The sequence below is a fragment of the Thunnus maccoyii genome, chromosome 16 (genome assembly GCF_910596095.1).
Source record: "Thunnus maccoyii chromosome 16, fThuMac1.1, whole genome shotgun sequence".
NCBI classification, from domain to species: domain Eukaryota; kingdom Metazoa; phylum Chordata; class Actinopteri; order Scombriformes; family Scombridae; genus Thunnus; species Thunnus maccoyii.
In genome coordinates, this window is record NC_056548.1 from 2,579,005 (window position 1) to 2,597,835 (window position 18,831).

Consider the following 18,831-nt stretch of genomic DNA (forward strand, 5'->3'; position numbering starts at 1 on the left):
ACACACACATACACACACCTTCAGTCTCAGAGGACTTCAGCTCTCTGCTTGTATAACAAGCTGTGACAAATGACAAAACACGACATCAGGACATCTGACCCAGGAAGTGTTCAACTAAACACATCCTGCAAAGCACACACACACACACACACACACACACACACACACTGTACAAACACACACACACACACACACACACACACACACACACACACACACACACACACACTGTACAAACACACACACAGAGACGCACACACATCGAGGTAGCAGCAGAGCTCTGCAGGTCTCTGGAGAGAAGAAAAGGGAATATCAGTCTACAAAGAAAGAAAGAAGTGTGTGTGTGTGTGTGTGTGTGTGTGTGTGTGTGTGTGTGTGTGTGTGTGTGTGTGTGTGTGTGGGTGTGTGTGTGTGTGTGTGTGTGTGTGTGTGTGTGTGTGTGTGTGTGTGTGTGTGTGTGTGTGTGGGTGTGTGTGTGTCAGGCTGCAGGAAGTTTCCTTTGTGGGATAAGGAGAGATTTTTGGTGCTTCAAAGTGTTTTTTTAAAGGTTGAAGACAGATTTTTCTTTCCTTCTTTTCTTTCCATCTCTCTCTCTAAATGTACAGAAGACGTTTCTATACTGGGAATAACAGGAAAATACTGAATCTTTTCAATCACTCGTTCTTTTATTTCTTCTTCCTTTCATTTCATCTTGCTTCCTTTATTCTTCTGTACCATCGTTCATTCCTTCTTTCTTGGTTCCTTCCTTCCTTCCCTTCATTCCCTCTTGCTTCCTTCTTTCTTTCTTTCATTCCCTCTTGCTTCCTTTATTCTTCTATTCCTTAATTTCTTGCTTTCTTCCCTCCTTCCTTCTTTCCCTCCTTCCTCCTCGCATTCCTGTTTACCTTTCTTCATTCTTTTCCTTCGTTGCTTGCTTTCTCCCGTGTGTCCCTTTCCCTTCCTTCTTTACTCCCTCCATTAATCTGTCATTCCTTCTTTCCCTCTTTCCTCTCATTCTCTTGCCTTCCTTCATTCCTTGCTTTCTTCGATTCCTTCTTCCCGTCTTCTGATATTCTGTTATTCTGTCATTCCTTCCTGCATTCATTCATTCTTACTTCCTTTATTCTTCCCTCGTCCTTTTCCTTCATCCCTTCCTTCCTCCTCTCATTCCCTCTTGTATTTCTTCATTCTTCTTTTCCTTCATTCTTCACTTTCTTCCATTAATCTGTCATTCTTTCTGTCCTTTCATTACCTCTCGCCTCTCTTCATTTTTCTTTCCTTTCTCTCGTTCCTCATAGGCTTTACAGCGAGATGGTTGAGGCAACAAATTACTTTTCTTCTTTCTTCCAATCATTTATTCATTCTTTCCTCCTCTTCCTCTCTCCTCTCTTCTCTCTCTCTCTCTCTGGATGGAGGGAGGGAGGGAGGTTGGGAGCGTTAGCAGCACAGCGAGGATTGCAGCAACAATTACATGTGAAATTAGCCTCGCCTCATAGCCTGCAGTGTAATTCCAGCCTTCTGAGGCGTGGCAAAGTCATCTGTCTCTAATTAAAGATTCTCTCTCTCTCTCTACCTCCCTCCCTCCATCTCTCTCTCTCTCTCGGGTTAACACTCATCCTCATTCATCCCTCTCTCTCTCTCTCTCTGGAGGTGGGAAGGTGTGTTTCAAAAGCTAATTCACTGCAGGTCACAGCTTTTAGCAGGTAAAATAAATTATTTCCTATTTTCTCATTTGATTTCTCATTTTTCTTTCTTTGCTTTATTCTCCTCCTGTTTCCTTCTCTGCTGCCAGTTTGACTTGACAACTTTCTCAAAGTTCAGTTTATGTTTTAAATGTGAATTTCTTGCATTTTTTTTTAATTAACCTGCCTTCTTTTCTTTCCTCTTTATAATCCATAATCATGACGATGCCATTTTTATTATTGTGAGCTTTGACATTTGACCTCTAGTTACCTTCTGAAAGTTCATTATAGAAAAATATCTCCACCAATTGATACCAGTTTGTGTAATAATTGTGTCCTTCAAACTTACATCTCTCACTCTTTGATAATTAAATGATTCCACACACGACGAGGAAACAGCAACAAAACAGAAAATGATATCAGAGTTATAATAAAGACAAATATGAAGGCAGAAGGAAACAGAGAGAGAGAGAAGGATGAGAGTTCAGAGGATATAAGACTTAAGCCGTCTGTGTGTTTCTCAGGCATGACCGTGTGTGTGCGTGTGTGTGTGTGTGTGTGTGTGTGTGTGTGTGTGTGTGTGTGTGTGTGTGCGCGCGCTCAGCTTCCTGTTGTGAGTGTGTACTGTTGCCCTCAGGGTTTAAGATGGAGAGAGAGACACACTGAGGATAGACTGTGTGAATCTACTGGGTTTCAGTTCCATCCGATTCATTACAGCAGACAGCAGACAGCCGTCACACTCACCGCCACCGCCGCCGCCGCTGCCGAGAAAGGTTTGATGGTCGTCTCTGACATCTAGAAGGCAGTGTCTTCGTTTACGAGGCCTTTATGATCTAAGTTAGTTATTCAACAGCTTTAGTTAGACTCAGAGATCCTCATACAAGTTAGAAACACTTCATCTCAATGAGATTTCCTCAATAAATAAAGCTTAATAAGAATTTCTCTCTCTCTCTCTTATTTGGGGAAGTTTCACTTTGGCAGGAACGCTGATGTCACAGTTGTTTGCATTCACAGCTGAAAGCAGCCCGGTACACCAGCCTTGCTCAAGGGCACCTCGGTGGTGGTAAGGAGGGAGATTTATCCTGCTGGTCCAGACGATGTCATTAGATTTAACGGGTAAGTTATTCAGTGTAACGTCTGTGTTGTTGTTGGGAAAACTCAATGTTTTTATTGTGTTTTTGCTCCGTAACAGCGAAACTGAAAAAGTTGCTCTGCACTTTTATTATACATTTGATTAATTAACTGGGGCGAGTTCATTATGTATGTTTTGCTGTTTATCCTACAATAAGTTTCTGTTATTACATAGTATTTGTGTGTATTTGTTAGTTGTCATGACGCCTCAGGCTGCCTTTGCTTTGTTTCTCTATTATTATTATTATTATTATTATTATGTATGTTGTTAATGACGTCTGTGAGTTATGACTCTGAGAAGAAGAGTCGGGTTCGAAGGGTTAAACTGCTTTTATAGATAAAGTTGTATTGTTTTCTCTGTGTATCTGTATATGTGTGTGTGTGTGTGTGTGTGTGTGTGTGTTAATAAGTTCAGTGTCTCTCCTTCTGGTTTGGACCCGAGATAACCAAACAACCAGTGAAAACACACCGTCTGTGTGTGTGTGTGTGTGTGTGTGTGTGTGTGTGTGTGTGTGTGTGTGTGTGTGTGTGTGTGTGTGTGTGTGTGCAGCCTCAGACAGAGCTTCTCTGTCACACCCTCACTGATTGGTTTTGGAACCCAGTTAATGAGCAGGTGTGTGTGTGTGTGTGTGTGTGTGTGTGTGTGTGTGTGTGTGTGTGTGTGTGTGTGTGTGCAGCCCAGCGTTTCATCAGAGCACCATGGGCTATTTGAAATGAGAATTTAGCGGCAGGGATGCACACACACACACACACACACTCCTGATAGCCACTGTAATTAGTTGGACTCCACTGGAACTCGCCACAGGGAGAGAGAGACAGAGAGAGACAGAGAGAGAGAGAGAGAGAGAGAGAGAGAGGAAGAGGAAGACATCTGTGATGACTTAATGAAATGTTTTCAAATGATATCTTGAATGAAATTTTGGATTTTGTGTTATATATATCCCTCCGCTACACTTTCTGTCACCATCCTCCTCCTCCTCCTTTTCTCCCTCTCTCATGTAAGTCAAGTACGGTCGGCGCCGCTCGGAGAACAAACGACTAGATGGAGGAAGGTGTGTTTATTGGTCGTTCGGATGGGATTAACATCACAGAGGGAGGCGGAGTGCTCCTCAGTAATTTAACTCGGACGAGGTTTAAACATCAGGAAATGACAGGATCTGGTCTGTAACAGATACGATCACTAGACGAGCTGTAACTGAACACACATATTGATATCATTCAATGTGACTTTATACTTCCTGATGATGTCATTACATCTGATGTCCATCGCCAATAAAACCTCCATAAATCCACTTAGAAATCAGAGAATAAACAGGCTTCAGAAGTCGCCTGTGAGTCATCATAATCGTATCAAAGTCATCCACGTTACACTGCAAACAGGAAGTACTAACAGCTGACTCAGCAGACTGTTAATGTAAACAAACACTGTCTGAAACAGAACAGCAGCACCTACCTGTAGCTGACATTACAACAGCACATTTAATGAGCTTTTTATTAGGATCCTGCACTCCTGATGGTTTTAATTTGTTTGTTTCTATTGCCATGTTGGTTCCTAAATAAACCAATATGTTGATATTAGATCAGCGAAAACATTTTTGTAGTAGCTAGAAGCAGATTCACTCCGGACGGGATTGAAATTAAAAGGAAGAGCAGCGAGTTCACTGGAAAACGGTCACAGCTGTACTTTCTAGAAGGATTCAAATAAATAACTAGCAGGTAAAGTAAAAATCATCCCACTTCCTGTTTGAGCGGGGGATTAAGTCATGGCTGCACTTTGCTGTGCGGTTTGAGCCAAATGCTCATGAATGTTTACCATGTTAGTTAAGTGTGTTAGCATGCTAGCATTTGCTAATTAGTGTTGGGAATGTTGTTTGTTTAAAGGTATTTGGTTGTAAATCAAATCAAAGTATTGGTGAAATTTTGACCTGATGATGCAACTATCATTCAAAACCCACAATGTCGATCTCACGGCGGCGCGAGAGCAAAGGTCACGTGATCCAAACCGGGGAGTAAAACGCTGCTGAAGTTTCTGACAGACTCAAAGAGCAAAGACTGAGTCATGTGTGAGTGATGTCAGCTGATTCTGAACGGCGTCCGATTGATCGAAGCATCTCTAATGTTGTTGTTTTCTCTTATTTTCTCCCACAGTTTCACCTCCGGCTGTTTTTCATTTGTAATTGAAACTTTTATTGATACCAAATGTGTTTCTATACGATAAAGAGACATCAAATATGTGTGTGTGTGTGTGTGTGTGTGTGTGTGTGTGTGTGTGTGTGTGTGCTGAATATTATGTCCACGCTTTTATGTTTCTTTGTGCATTTTTATTAGCTGTGTGTGTGTGTGTGTGTGTGTCTCAATCGAAATATTACCACGGTCAGTGAAATGCCACACACACACACACACACACACACACACACACACACACACACACACACACGCACGCACACACACGTGCACGCGCGCTACACTTCTGGGAAACGAGTGTTGGCTCCGCCTACTGTTGGGACTCAGGGCCAGGACCTTGATCATCTATTGGCTGAACTACAGGGGACCTTGATGTGTGATTGGTTGACAGAAGCTACCAGGTCTGATGCTTGTTTCATCTCCCTGTACACCCTCAACAAACACATACACACACACACACACACACACACACACACACACACACACACCATCTGGATATACACCAACAATCAACAACAAGAAAGTGAGAATGAACAGAGCAAATGTAAACACACACACACACACACACACAGGGATATAAAGAGAAGAAAGGATGGACAGCGGGCAAACAAACTCATTTCTATTATGAGAAAGATGAAGATATCTGATTATGTTGATGTGATTTACACCTGACATGAACTCAAAAGCTGGAACAGCGACGGCTGCTGTTCACTGTGAATGAGAACTGGTTTTGCAGCCCAGTGGCCTCGACTGAGCTGAAGACGTTCAAAAGGTGGAAAGAGGAGAGAAGCTCAACGACGGTGGTCTAACTTTAAGAAAGAAGAAACTTTAACTCACAACACATGTTTCTCTAACCTTAACAAAGGTTAGAGATGTTGTTGTCACATCATAAAACATCATTATAGTTTAACAGACAGATGATGTCGTCCTGCTGATTACTGCTGATAGAGGATGTGTCACTCTGGAGTCACATGATCAAAATGATCAGATTATTATTAGATTTTATTTCTGAGCTATGACCAGGAAGCACTTTTTATTTCTTTGACAGCGTGGACATGTTGTAGCAGTCACCCATTTGTGGGACCTGCTATCATTTCCCTGTCTCGTGGGGACTGGCTCCCAGCTGGTGATAAACCAAGTGTCCTGCATTGGTTTCTTAGTGCCCATCGTGCAAGAAGTTGTGCTTGCCCCACAACAGCCTAAATACCTGCAGGCTTTATTTTTTATACACATTAAAGAGGCTTTTATCCTCATCAAAGAGGCATTATTTCATTAAGGGGGTGTTTCACATTGTGCAACACCTTGTGAGGTTTCTCTTTTCTTTCTTTATGTGACTGGGAGCATCTGTGTTCGAGGGGAATCAGTACCACCACAATGTGATGTTGACACCTGACATGTAGGCTGTTATAGGAGGTGTGTGAATAATATGTTTATTATAATAAAGTGTATAGAAGAAAAAAGCATCAGTAATAATGTTGAGTATTATATTCATTTTCACAGTTAGCCTTTGGAGATACAAGCTTTTCTTTTTACTTGGCAGGAAGTGAATCTTTTCACCTTTTTAAATCATGAAACACTTTCTACTCGTTAACCACAAATTGGAACGATTTACAAAAAAAAAAAAAAAAGTTTGAAAATCTTTGGCCCCCAAAATTCACTGGTGTGAACGCGTGCTTATAACACACACACACACACACACACACACACACACACACACATATCTGTATCAAAACACACAAACACACTCCTCTTCTCCTTCCTCCCTCCTTTCCAAGGTTGATAAGTGCCTCCATCTAACATCACAATAAACAGTAGAGCTCCGGCCTGCCAAGCCTGCCTGCAGAAACAACTGTCAGCCCAGCTTTCCTTTTCCGGAGGACGCGCACACACACACACACACACACACACACACACACACACACACACACACACTCTTCTTTTCTCACTGTTTCTACACACCACACACAGATAGACAAACACACACACACACACCTCCGAAAAGAACAACTTTTGTTGGGCCCTGGCGTTGCTATGGTTACGGGGTTGAGTCCCCCCAGCATTCTAGGGGGAGAGAACAGCGAGGTTCTTTAACGGTCACATGGAAGAAGAAGAAAAAAAAAAAACACTAAAAAAAAAAAAACGAGGGGGGTTTTAGAGCTTTTCTGCAGCCTCCTGCACGCACACACACACACACATACATACACACACACACACACACACACACACACACACACACACACACACACACACACACACACACACAGAGGCGAGGATGGTAAACACTGGGGGGAAATACTGGGAAAACAACCATATATTTCCAAAATGGTAAGTAAATGAACCTGGAAATAAAATAGCAACATTTTAGTGCTTTGTTTTAGTGTTTTTTACAGTGTGGTATGTTGTATTTTGCTTAAAGGGGATGTACATTTATATTCTGGGGCTCTAGTGGAATATATTCACATGATTTCCAGTTAAAAACTCCTTATTTATCTTCTACTGGTCCTTTATGCAGCCCCTCAGTTCAGCCTCTGTCTGAAACAGGCTCCTGTCTCTTTAAGGCCCCGCCCCCCTGATGAGCCTACTCTGTTCTGATTGGTCAGCTTAAGGCTATGTAAACAAACTATAGTAGCAGGATTTCACTACTTTATCTCCTTCTTTACTCCAAATGGAAACAGATGCTTTATGGACATGAGCTGACGTCATCTCATCGGTAGACCTGCAACAATTAGTCTTTTAATTGATTGGTCAATCAACAGAAAATTATTAATTGCTTCTTACATGTGAATATTTTCTGGTTTCTTTAGTCCTCAATGACAGTAAACTGAATATCTTTGGGTAGGGGACATTTGAGGGCCTCACCTCAATATTCTGACATTTTATAGACCAAACAACTAATTGATTAATCGAGACAATAATTAACATATTAATCAATAATGAAACTAATTGTTAGTTGCAGCCCTACTCGTCAGGAAAGCTAATTGAAGCGTTCAGAGCAGCTGAAGCCTGGGCTCGTTCTTACAGACGTTCACCTCAAATTTTGGAGCTTTGACCATGTTTAACATCTAATATCATAACAGTATGTAATTGAAAAAAAAAAATCACAAAATATTATTCTAAAACAGACCTAACGAGCTAAAAGCAGTGTGAAATGTAAGCGTATAGGTATGTGCAGCTTATGGTATAAAGGCCTGTCTGTGGTGGAGAGGGAGAGAAACAGTACAAGAAAGCGACCTTGGACCGGGCGAGGAGATGCTGTCGAGCTCCACATCAATATTTTAACAGGAGAGTTGACACGTCAAAAAAAAAAAAAAAAAAAGAAAAGAAAAGGAAAAGAAAGAGAAGAAGAAGAAGAATGCCCAGCGATTCCAGAGTCATCTAAAATTCATGCATGCATCATCGCCGCCATGAATATTCATACGGAGATGAATATTTAAGTGCGACTCCTATAGAGAAATTAGGTTCATCTTTACACTTATCAATAATTCGCAGACCAGGTGAGTCTCATTGGCCGCTAAATAAATCATGTCTGCTCACACACACACACAGAAAAAAAAAAAAAAAGAAAAGTTTGGAAGACAGAGAGAGAAAGAAAGAAAAAGTAGAAAACAACACAAATTTACATGTGTGTTGCTTTGCAGCAATGCCTTCTGGGTAAGAAGAGAATGAGATGTCAGCAGTTCCAGCCCGAAAACCAGAGTGTGTGTGTGTGTGTGTGTGAGCAGCGAGCAGATGTCTGTGTGTGTTTTTAGAGGTCTGTGAGTTTATTTCAGTGTGTGTGTGTAACTATACTACCTTGTTTTATTGTAACACCCCAAATACCAACATTTCAAGCTCAGAGTTGATGTTTTAAAGCTCAGTGGGCAGTTTGTTTTTAGCTAACAGCGATGTGGCGCTAACCATGCTAATGCTAATTATGTCCTACTGGCTGTGGTACAAATGTATGGTATAAAAGATGTCCCCCGCCTTTACCTCTCTCCTTTTGTTGTTGTTCATGAGAGAGGTAAGCGACGTTGTGCACTTCCTTTGAATTACGGGTGTAAGTTTGTTTATTAGCTTGTGCAGTATGCTAACACATTTCTGTGTTATTTAATTAGTGTAGGAGCGTGAGTTAGCATCACAACTGACCCGAGGATTTCTTTTATTTACTGGAATAAATGGACGCCTCCAAATACAAACCTGGTCTGAGCCTCTTCATTATAACACAACGCTACACAAAGTGCAAAGACACAAGTGGAATCGTTGGCTGATATTACATTTGTTTTAATAAAAAAAAACAACTATAAAATACTTTTTAAAACGTCATTTCTAGTGTGTAAGAACTGTTACAGTACCGCTACAACATATATTTTCTTTCAATCTGCCTTTGATTTCTCTATTGGTGTGTGTGTGTGTGTGTGTGTGTGTGTGTGTGTGTGTGTGTGTGTGTGAGAGAGAGTGTGTGTGTGTGTGAGAGTGTGTGTGTGTGTGTGTGTGTGTGTGTGTGTGTGTGAAGGACAGAAGAGGATGACTCAGATCTCTAATCGTAACACATGCTGTTCTTCTGTCTGACTCATTTGGCTGCAGTGAAGTCATTACACAAACACACACACACACACACACACACACACACACACACACACACACACACAAATCCTCTCTGTCTCTCTCTCTCTCACACACACACACACACACACACACACACTGCTCTATGATATGGTTATGAGGGAGGCTATGCCTTGTAATCTCATTCTCCTTGGTAGGGATGAAGACCGTGTGTGTGTGTGTGTGTGTGTGTGTGTGTGTGTGTGTGTGTGTGTGTGTGTGTGATTGGCTGGGGATGGATGGTGGAGGGAGGGATGCAGGAGACGGACCGATTGATGGATGAATGAAGGATGCTTCCTCGCTGTTTCCACATATTTAGACATTTTTTATAAACACACAGCCCTCTGTGCTCCCCCATGATGAAGGCAGAGGTGGCTGATGGGAGATTTGTGAGGCTGAACGGAGGAATATTTGTTGTGCGTTACATCATCAAAAACTTATAATGGCGCCCAGTTTAACTTCCAAAGTTAAGAACAATTTTTATTGCATTAAAATGGCTATAATTGATATTTAATGATAACAATGTATTAAATGACGATAGCGAGTTCAGCTCATTGTTTATCTGTCTGGTTCACTCTCAGCGCTCTCATAGCGTCGTTTTGGGCCGCAGCAGGCAGCTGTAAAAAGCCGCTGTACACTACCTGCTCAACACCAAATAGCAAACAGACACAGTTAGCTGTAGACTAGCTGGTGAACATAGTGGAGCATTTAGCAGCTAAAGAGCCAGATATTTCCCTCAGGAGTTGGTAGAGAGCAGAAACAGAAGCTAAAAGAGAGTGAATATTGGACTCACATTCACCAGGTGGACAGAAACACGACTCCAAATGAATGATAATGTTGCTCCGTAACTGCTGGTTGTGGAAATAAAGCAACTGTTTGCTAACATGTTAGCAACAACTACTTTATAAGCTGATAATATGACAGAAGTTGAGTTTACAGACTATTCTTCTGAAAATAAGTGGACAAAAAACATAATGTCAAACAGCTTTAACCAGACTGAAACAATAAAGGGACCCAGAATAGAACCCTGAGGAACGCCACAAGTAATTATTGATATTATCAATGAATGATAATGTTGCTCTGTAACTGCTGGATGTGGAAATAAGCAACTGTTTGCTAACAAGTTCATCATATTAACTTAAAAGGTGATGATGTGTTAATGTGTTGTCTTGTTTCCGTTGCACCCAAGTGGCCAAAAAAATCGGTAGGTTTAAAGAAAAATGTGACCAATCGCAGCTTTGTAGGCGGGATTGAGAATGTGAACATCAGTCAAATAACGACAGAAAAACAACCACGAAAACGGAGAGAAGTGAGATCAACTCTGTTGTACAAGTTATTGTAAGTCGACTTTTGAACCAGCAAATATATTCAATATCGTGATAAAACGTTATCTAGCAGCTGCTACAGCTACTTCGACTGAAAACGACGTAGGTGGGACAGATATGCAACTCTTTACTGATTGATTATAATAATTCATCCTTCCAAAGAGGAATCAGCTCAACATGAACATGATGTCAAACTGAATTAATAAAGTCAAACAAAATGCAAACATTCAGTCTGGCTATCAGGCGAAACATTTTCTAGTCATAAGGATAAAAATTGACGAACTTTTGAAGCAAACAGTGAATCTTTTATGTAAAGTAATTTTTTTCAGGTCTAAGCTGAATTCAGATTTTTTTTCCAGACACTCTTGCAGGCTTGAAATCTTAATGTGGACGTTCCTGTGAAGTTCAGGCTGCTCAAATGAAGAACACTCATGAAGCTTAATTGCTGCTTTCTGCAGACTTCAAAAGAATCCGCTGCGGTTGTAGACTTCATCAGATTTTTGTTCATATGATTATCTTTAATTAACGGCCAATATACTTCTGACCATGTTCAGAAAAAAATAATCTGTGAGATGACTTTCAGGGTCGGGATCCTGGTCGTATTCATGGCAACACCTGAGCTCTTATGTCTCAGCCTCTAGCTCAGTGCAGATACGTTGAATATCTAATTCTTGTGTCATTTAACGCCACATTAAATAGCTATCAGTTGAATAATGATGTTTTATGGTGTGACAACGCTGTGCTTTAGGTCCGGTTAGGTTTAGGCACATGGTTTGGGTAAAATATCCAGTTTTATCGCCAGAAAAACGGCTGCAAATGTCCCAACATCTTACTAAAAACACCCGGTTCCATTGGTTGCAGCCGTGGTTTGCAGAAACGTACAATGCCAACATTTTATCCTGGCGACTGGGCTGTAAGAGGCCACGTTGGAGGCATAAAGGAAGACTTACTGGAAGTCAAGTGAGTCATGGAAATTTTTTTTTTTTTTTTTTTGTACACGTGCGGTAAAGGGTTTCTGGGATGTGAATCCTTTTCTGTGCATCGTGTGAGGTTTCTGAGTCACGGAGAGTCAGAAAGAGCTTCAGTGAGAGAGAGAGAACTCGTCCTACCTTGAAGAGATGGTGTCTCTGCTCCTCTGACATCATCAGCTGGTGACTGTCCGTTACCATGGCGTCCATGTCCATAAGCCAGTCCCAGAGCTCCTGGTACTCGGCCTCGAATTCCTGCAGACTGAAGACAGACAGCGAGAGAGTCAAATTATTTTTATAATTCAATTTTTTTTTTCTTCTTGCTGTTATTAATATTGTGTTTCCTACATGATGTACTTTCTGTTATTGTATTGTATTATTGTAATGTCGTTTTGTGTCCTGCGGCGGCGGGAGAGACATATGCGTCTTGTTATGTTGATAAAGCATGAAGCTAAAAATGCAGAGTGGAGAGAGAGAGAGAAAAGTGAAATCTTCTTGTGATGCTACTTTCACAGCTGACAGTGACTCTACTTTGTCTACATTTCACTTATTCTGCTGCGTTTCAGGTCATTTGAACTCCTGTAGGTTGGTTCATTTGTTAAATGTTAAGGTACGAAAAGGTATTTGTCGGCTTTTATTGAATATCTGCTTAAATAACGGTCGATAAATAATGTTGAGGGATCATTTCAAAGCCTGTGCTTGTATATATATATATATATATATATATATATATATATATATATATATATATATCACCCTCATGTGTAAACGTCATGGATGAAGGCAAGTTTGTGAATGTGTGGAAAAGATTTGTAGTTGTAGAAAGAAAATTGCGAATGTCTTTGTGAAGTTTGTGCAAACATTGTATTTAATGAGGACAAAGACGGAGAGAAAAAAGCTTTTGTGAGAATCTGACTACAGATCCGAAGCCATCCTCTCCTCCCTACCTTCATCTTCACTCCCTCCTCATCCCTCTCTATTCTCCATCCTCATCTTTCCTTAAACTCTTCCTCCCTCCTTCCGCTTCCTCCTCCTCCCTCACTCATCCTTCTTTCCACCTCATCTCTTCTTCTGTTTCCTCTCCTCATTCTTCTTCTACATGTTTCTCCTCCTCCTGCATCATCTCACATCCTTCCCCTCTCCACCTTACACCTCCACCTTTTTCCCGTCTCCTTCACTTCTCTTTTTCCTCCCACATCCTCTCATCTTGTCTGGATTTTACTCTTCCTCCCTCAGACTCCCCTTTCCACCTCATTCCCCCTCCTCCTCCTCTCCTGTCCTCTCACCTCCTCCTCTTCCTCGACACAGGATCACATCAAATATTTATGCTGCTGGAACAGGGGCCGATTGCTCAAACACACACATTAATGTCAGCCGTTTTGTTAAGGTGTGTGTGTGTGTGTGTGTGTGTGTTTATGTATGTGTGTTTATTATTTATATATTCGGTGGTTTTTCCGGTCTCGGCGGGGATCGCCAACATGTTTCTCAACATTAGCGGTGAAATTGTTTGGAATTCTCCGGTCGCCAACGCCGACAGTTTGACAGCTCTGTCAGGCCCACGGCATTTCCACGACGACACACACACACACACACACACACACACACACACACACACACACAGTATATAACACACACTAGTGGAACGAGCACAAGCACAAAAACACACTTGCTTAAAGCACAAACACACATGAAAACAACGTCTCAAATACACACACACACAAACACAGAGCTGCTGATGATCACATGTACACACACACACACACACTCACAGTTACACACAACGCAACAAACACTAAACAACACGCAGCAATCTGACAAGCCATCAAAGAGGAGAATAAACTATGAATGAAATTACAGAAACAAGAACAGAGACAAAAGAAAATATAAGCGCTTCCGTCTCTCCCTCTTTCATTCCAGTTAATCTCGCTGCCAGAAAAATGCAAACTCAACTGTGAGGAAACAACATACATTAAATAAACTCAACATGTACATGTTTGTACTTACTATACCTGTAAGGACCCCCCCCCCCAAACCTGATTCTAAGCTAAGCTAACGATGCTAAGTCTTCAAATGTGTCTTAAACCAGCAGTCAGGTGTCCGTATGAACAGTGAAAGAGGTTTTCCTGTTCATACTGGATATTAAAAGATCCTTCAAATGTGCTTTTAATACATTTCAAAGTCTGTGTGAAGCTTCTATTCAGCTTCAGCAGTCTGAGTTAGTCATATCAAGTGGATATCTGACAAATTTACAGTCTTTGTAGCATCAAATTCCCTCTTTGTGTTTCCTCGGACAGTGTTTCCCTGTTGAGCTGCAGGTGGAAGTATAGTAACAAAAAGAGGGACTTTGGCACTAAAAAGACTGAAAGATATCTACTTGATTTGACTCATTTGGACGCTGAAGCTTCATATTAGCTTCAGATAAACTTAAATACATTTATGCACAGAAGGATCCTACATAATGCTCTTACAGTGTAAGAGAGGATCTTCTACTGGTCAGAATGAACAGGAGAAATGATTACAGCAAGAAAGTGAGGATATTTATGAAAAGTATCCTCAATTTGCAAAAACATATGTCATTTCTAAACGTGTCTTCACTTTCCCACAATGCCACCACGTCCCAAAAAATGTCTTTACTTTCCAAAAATGTCTCTTCTATCACTCCATGTTCTTCTCCTGCTAATCAGTGGTGATGAAGACTTTAAAATTAAACACAATACGTAGAAAACTGGAGACAGTTCTTCCTCTTTTAGGCTACCGCTCGCTCCTCCTCCTCCTCCTCGTCTCAGTCCGTCCATCATGTTCTCATCAGCCAGATGTCGAGAGGGTCTACTTCTCCTTCCCTTCATCTTCTTCCTCCTCTTCCTGCCTTTTCATCCCATCTCTTCCCACCGCTCCTCACACCCTACCTCGTCCTCCGCTGTGACTGTGATTCTCAAATACAATAAAACTACACTAAACAGAGAAGAAGAAAGCAAAGGAAGCGAACGCTGCTTCCTTTCCCCCCCCTGGGGGGGCGGCGTTTCTCATTATGCGCCGAGCGGAGCGGCCCTTTACTGACTCAGACAGATGAAGCAGATACAACACTCGCACAGATTGTTTTCTCTTGTCGTTTGTCGTTTTCCCGCCACCCCCCCTCCCTCCCTTCTCCTCCCCTCCCTCCCTTCTCCTCCCCTCCTCCTCCTCCTCTCTCCTGTTTCTGTCTTGTTCTCACACTAATGTTAACTAAACGCTTTGTAAAACAGGATCTCTCTGGGGGGGGGGGGACTGGAAGACGAGAAAACAGACAAATCGGAGAGGAAGGAGCACGGTGGCGGCACTGCGGGGCTGCGTTCGACACCGGGACGGTTACAGAGCGTTTGAAGTGTCAGGTTCGCTTTCTGTCACGCGGCGCCGACTGGAGCGTGAGGTAGTGTTGCGACGAGCCGTTCTGACATTTAGTCACTTGAGGAAATTCAAATTAAAGGAATCTATTATTCATTTGTAACTCATCATAATTCCAGTCAACGCTGGATACAATGAAATGTTGTGTGGGCATAATCGAAATATTGGATAAACATCCTGATATCACTGCCACTAGTTATATATGAATAAAAAAAACATTTTAGATGCTCACAGTGTCATTAAAGTGAGTCTAGTGTGTGTTTTTGTGTGTGTGTGAGTGTTTTACTCTCATCTACGGTTGAAAGGTTTAAATCTGTTGAACCTCTGATGGAACAGAAGTGAACTCTGAACTCATCCACTACTTCCTGTATAAACAGTTTACTCGATAGTGAGCAGTAAACTGAGATTTCAGACACTTGTGTCTCATTAACGTCATGTCGGCTGGATGGGAATTATTGGAAAGATTCACATGTTAGTGACTTTCAACACTGTGTGTTACTGAAATTACATTATATTGATTTAATTTGTGTTTTATTGCATTGAACGATGGAGTCTGGCTGACATGAGGCGTCCATGTCCACTTTCATATTATTATATCAGAACGTTCCCGGTTGTAAATAAGACCTGGAAGTTGACTTGAATGTTGTTAACAAGTCGGAAACTCTTAATTAAATGACATGAACATGGAACTACAGTAAAAATCACATCTATAAGATGTTTGCAGTGAGAACAAGTCATCGACACAACTTCTTCTGTCCAACTGTGGATGTTTTGAGGGCGCGATGTGGTGGATTATATTTTACACCCTGACAAGAGACAATCACATGATGAAGTGATGAAGAGTAAATATAATAGTAAATATAATAATAAATACAATAGTAAATATAATAGTAAATATAATAGTGCAGCATACAGGGAAAGGGGAGTGATTTTTGACAAAGCTCATGTTACGTTTGTTTGTTTAAATTTTCAAAAGATTGTTGTTATTTATTATTTTGTTGCTTTTATTATTATTATTATTATTATTATTATTATTATTATTATTAAAAAGAAAGAAAGAAAAAGAAGAGGAAGAAAAACAACACAAAGATGAAAATGAAACCCAAGAAGAAGAAGAAGAAGAAGAGGAAGAACATCACAAAGACGAAGAAGAAGACAAAGATGACGCAGATTAAGAAGATGAAGAAAGAGAAGAAGAAGAAGAAGAAGAAGAAGAAGAAGAAGACACCAACAGGTTTCAGAGTGGACGTCTTGTTGCTGAGCAATTTCTACTTTCTCTCTCTCTCATTTCATCACTAACCAATTCTTTCTTTCTCTCTCTCTCTCTCTCTCTCTCTCTCTCTCTCTCTGCTGCCTGCTACTGCGACGGCGATAGCAGCTGTAACTACTGTCTCTAATTCATCATCCTCCATACAGCAGGAGAGAGAGAGAGAGGAGGGAGAGGAGGGAGAGGAGGGAGACGGCAGAAGAAGGATTGTGTAGGAGAGAGAGGAGGGAAGAGAGGAGGGAAGAGGGAAGAGAGGAAGGAAGGTAAACAGTGGAGAAAGAGGAAAGCAAAAGGAGAGAAGGGAGAAGAAGAGGAAAGCTGGGAGAAAAAGGATGGAAGGATGGACAGAAGGAAAAAGAAAAGGAGAGAAGACAGAGGAAGGAAGAGAAAAGAAGGAAGGACAGATGAGGGGATAAAAGGAAGAGGGAATCCCAGGAGGAAGAGGATGAAAGAGGAAGAGGAAGTGAGGCGAAGGAGGGAGGATGAAGTGATAGAGTGAAAGGTTGAATGAGTCATATCGGCAGCCGTCACCTTTCAGTCAGAGACTCTGTTGGATTTATGAGGTGATTCACTGACACGCAGCTCATCTAATGGATTCATCCTACAGAGACGTTCAAACCCAACCTGTCGCTGAGCAACACAGCATCCATTCATCCATTCATTCATCCGTTCATCCCTTCATCCATCCATTCATTCATCCATCCATTCATCCATTCATTCAGTCTCATGGATTCACCCTACAGAGACGTTAAAACCCAACCTGTCGCTGAGCAACACAGCATCCATTCATCCATTCATCTGTTCATCCGCTCATCCATTCATTCATTCATCCATCCACTAACCTATTCATTCATTCAGTCTAATGGATTCACCCTACAGAGACGTTAAAACCCAACCTGTCGCTGAGCAACACAGCATCCGTTCATCTGTTCATCCGTTCATCCATTCATTCATCCATTCATCCGTTCATCCATTCAGCCTAATGGATTCACCCTACAGAGACGTTAAAACCCAACCTGTCGCTGAGCAACACAGCATCCATTCATCCGTTCATCCGTTCATCCATTCATCCATCCATCCATTCATTCATCCATCCACTAACCTATTCATTCATTCAGTCTAATGGATTCATCCTACAGAGACGTTAAAACCCAACCTGTCACTGAGCAACACAGCATCCGTTCATCCATTCATTCATCCGTTCACTCACTTATTCATTCATTCAGTCTAATGGATTCATCCTACAGAGACGTTAAACCCAACCTGTCACTGAGCAACACAGCATCCCTTCATCCATTCATTCATCCATTCACTCACTTATTCATTCATTCAGTCTAATGGATTCATCCTACAGAGACGTTAAAACCCAACCTGTCACTGAGCAACACATCATCCGTTCATCCGTTCATCCCTTCATCCATTCATTCATTCATTCAGTCTAATGGATTCACCCTACAGAGACGTTAAAACCCAACCTGTCACTCAGCAGCAGCACAGCATCCATTCATCCCTTCACCCATTCATTCATTCATTCATCCATCCATTCATTCAATCATTCAGTCTAATGGATTCATCCTACAGAGACATTAAAATAATTCATTCACTTATTATCCATTTAATGATTCATTCATTCATTCATTATCTTGCTCATTTACTAGTTGACTTGTTCATTCACTCAACATTCAATCATTCATTCACTCATTCAGTCATTTTCCTGCTCATTTGTTCATTCATGCATTTACTCACTCAATCACTAACGCAGCCATTAATCTAATAATAATAATAATAATGACTCATTCATTCACCAGTTTATTTGTTTAATTTATTTATTCACATATTTGTTTATTCTTTTGTTTAATAATTAATTATTAATTTATTAAATTAATTAATTTAAAATTAATGATTTAGAAGTATTAAAGGAATAATAATAATAATAATAATATAATAATATAATAATATAATAATAATAATTGTATAAGTGATTATTCTTTGTTCTCTTGAAAGATTTAAACTGAGTGAAAAACAAAACTAATCTGTTTACTTAATTACTGAACTTATAAAAATAATGAAACATTGAAGAGTCGGTCAGAAGTGAACTCTTTGAGATATTTTAAACAGAAAAATATCAACTAAAAAAAAACCCGTCTGACTTTCTATCGACATTCATTTGGAATTGAGATATTTTGTGAGATCAGTAAATAATTCAGTCCGACCTTCATTTTCTTTATAACTGAACCAAAACCTCAAATCTCAACTGAGCTGAACTCACAGCGGCTAAAGAAAAAAAAAAAACATGTAACATCCAATTAATACGAAACTCATCCCACACACCG

The 18,831-nt window shown here is 40.8% G+C and overlaps 1 protein-coding gene across 3 annotated transcripts in view; it reads right to left on the minus strand.

Moving 5' to 3' along the window:
• Positions 1 to 18,831, minus strand: part of akap6 (A kinase (PRKA) anchor protein 6) — a 238,062-nt gene that overhangs the window by 75,676 nt on the left and 143,555 nt on the right. For all 3 annotated transcript variants that reach the window (XM_042389345.1, XM_042389343.1, XM_042389344.1), the window contains one exon: positions 11,992 to 12,112. In XM_042389345.1, the coding sequence (XP_042245279.1) occupies positions 11,992 to 12,112 (121 nt within the window). The remainder of the gene's footprint in view (positions 1 to 11,991; positions 12,113 to 18,831) is intronic.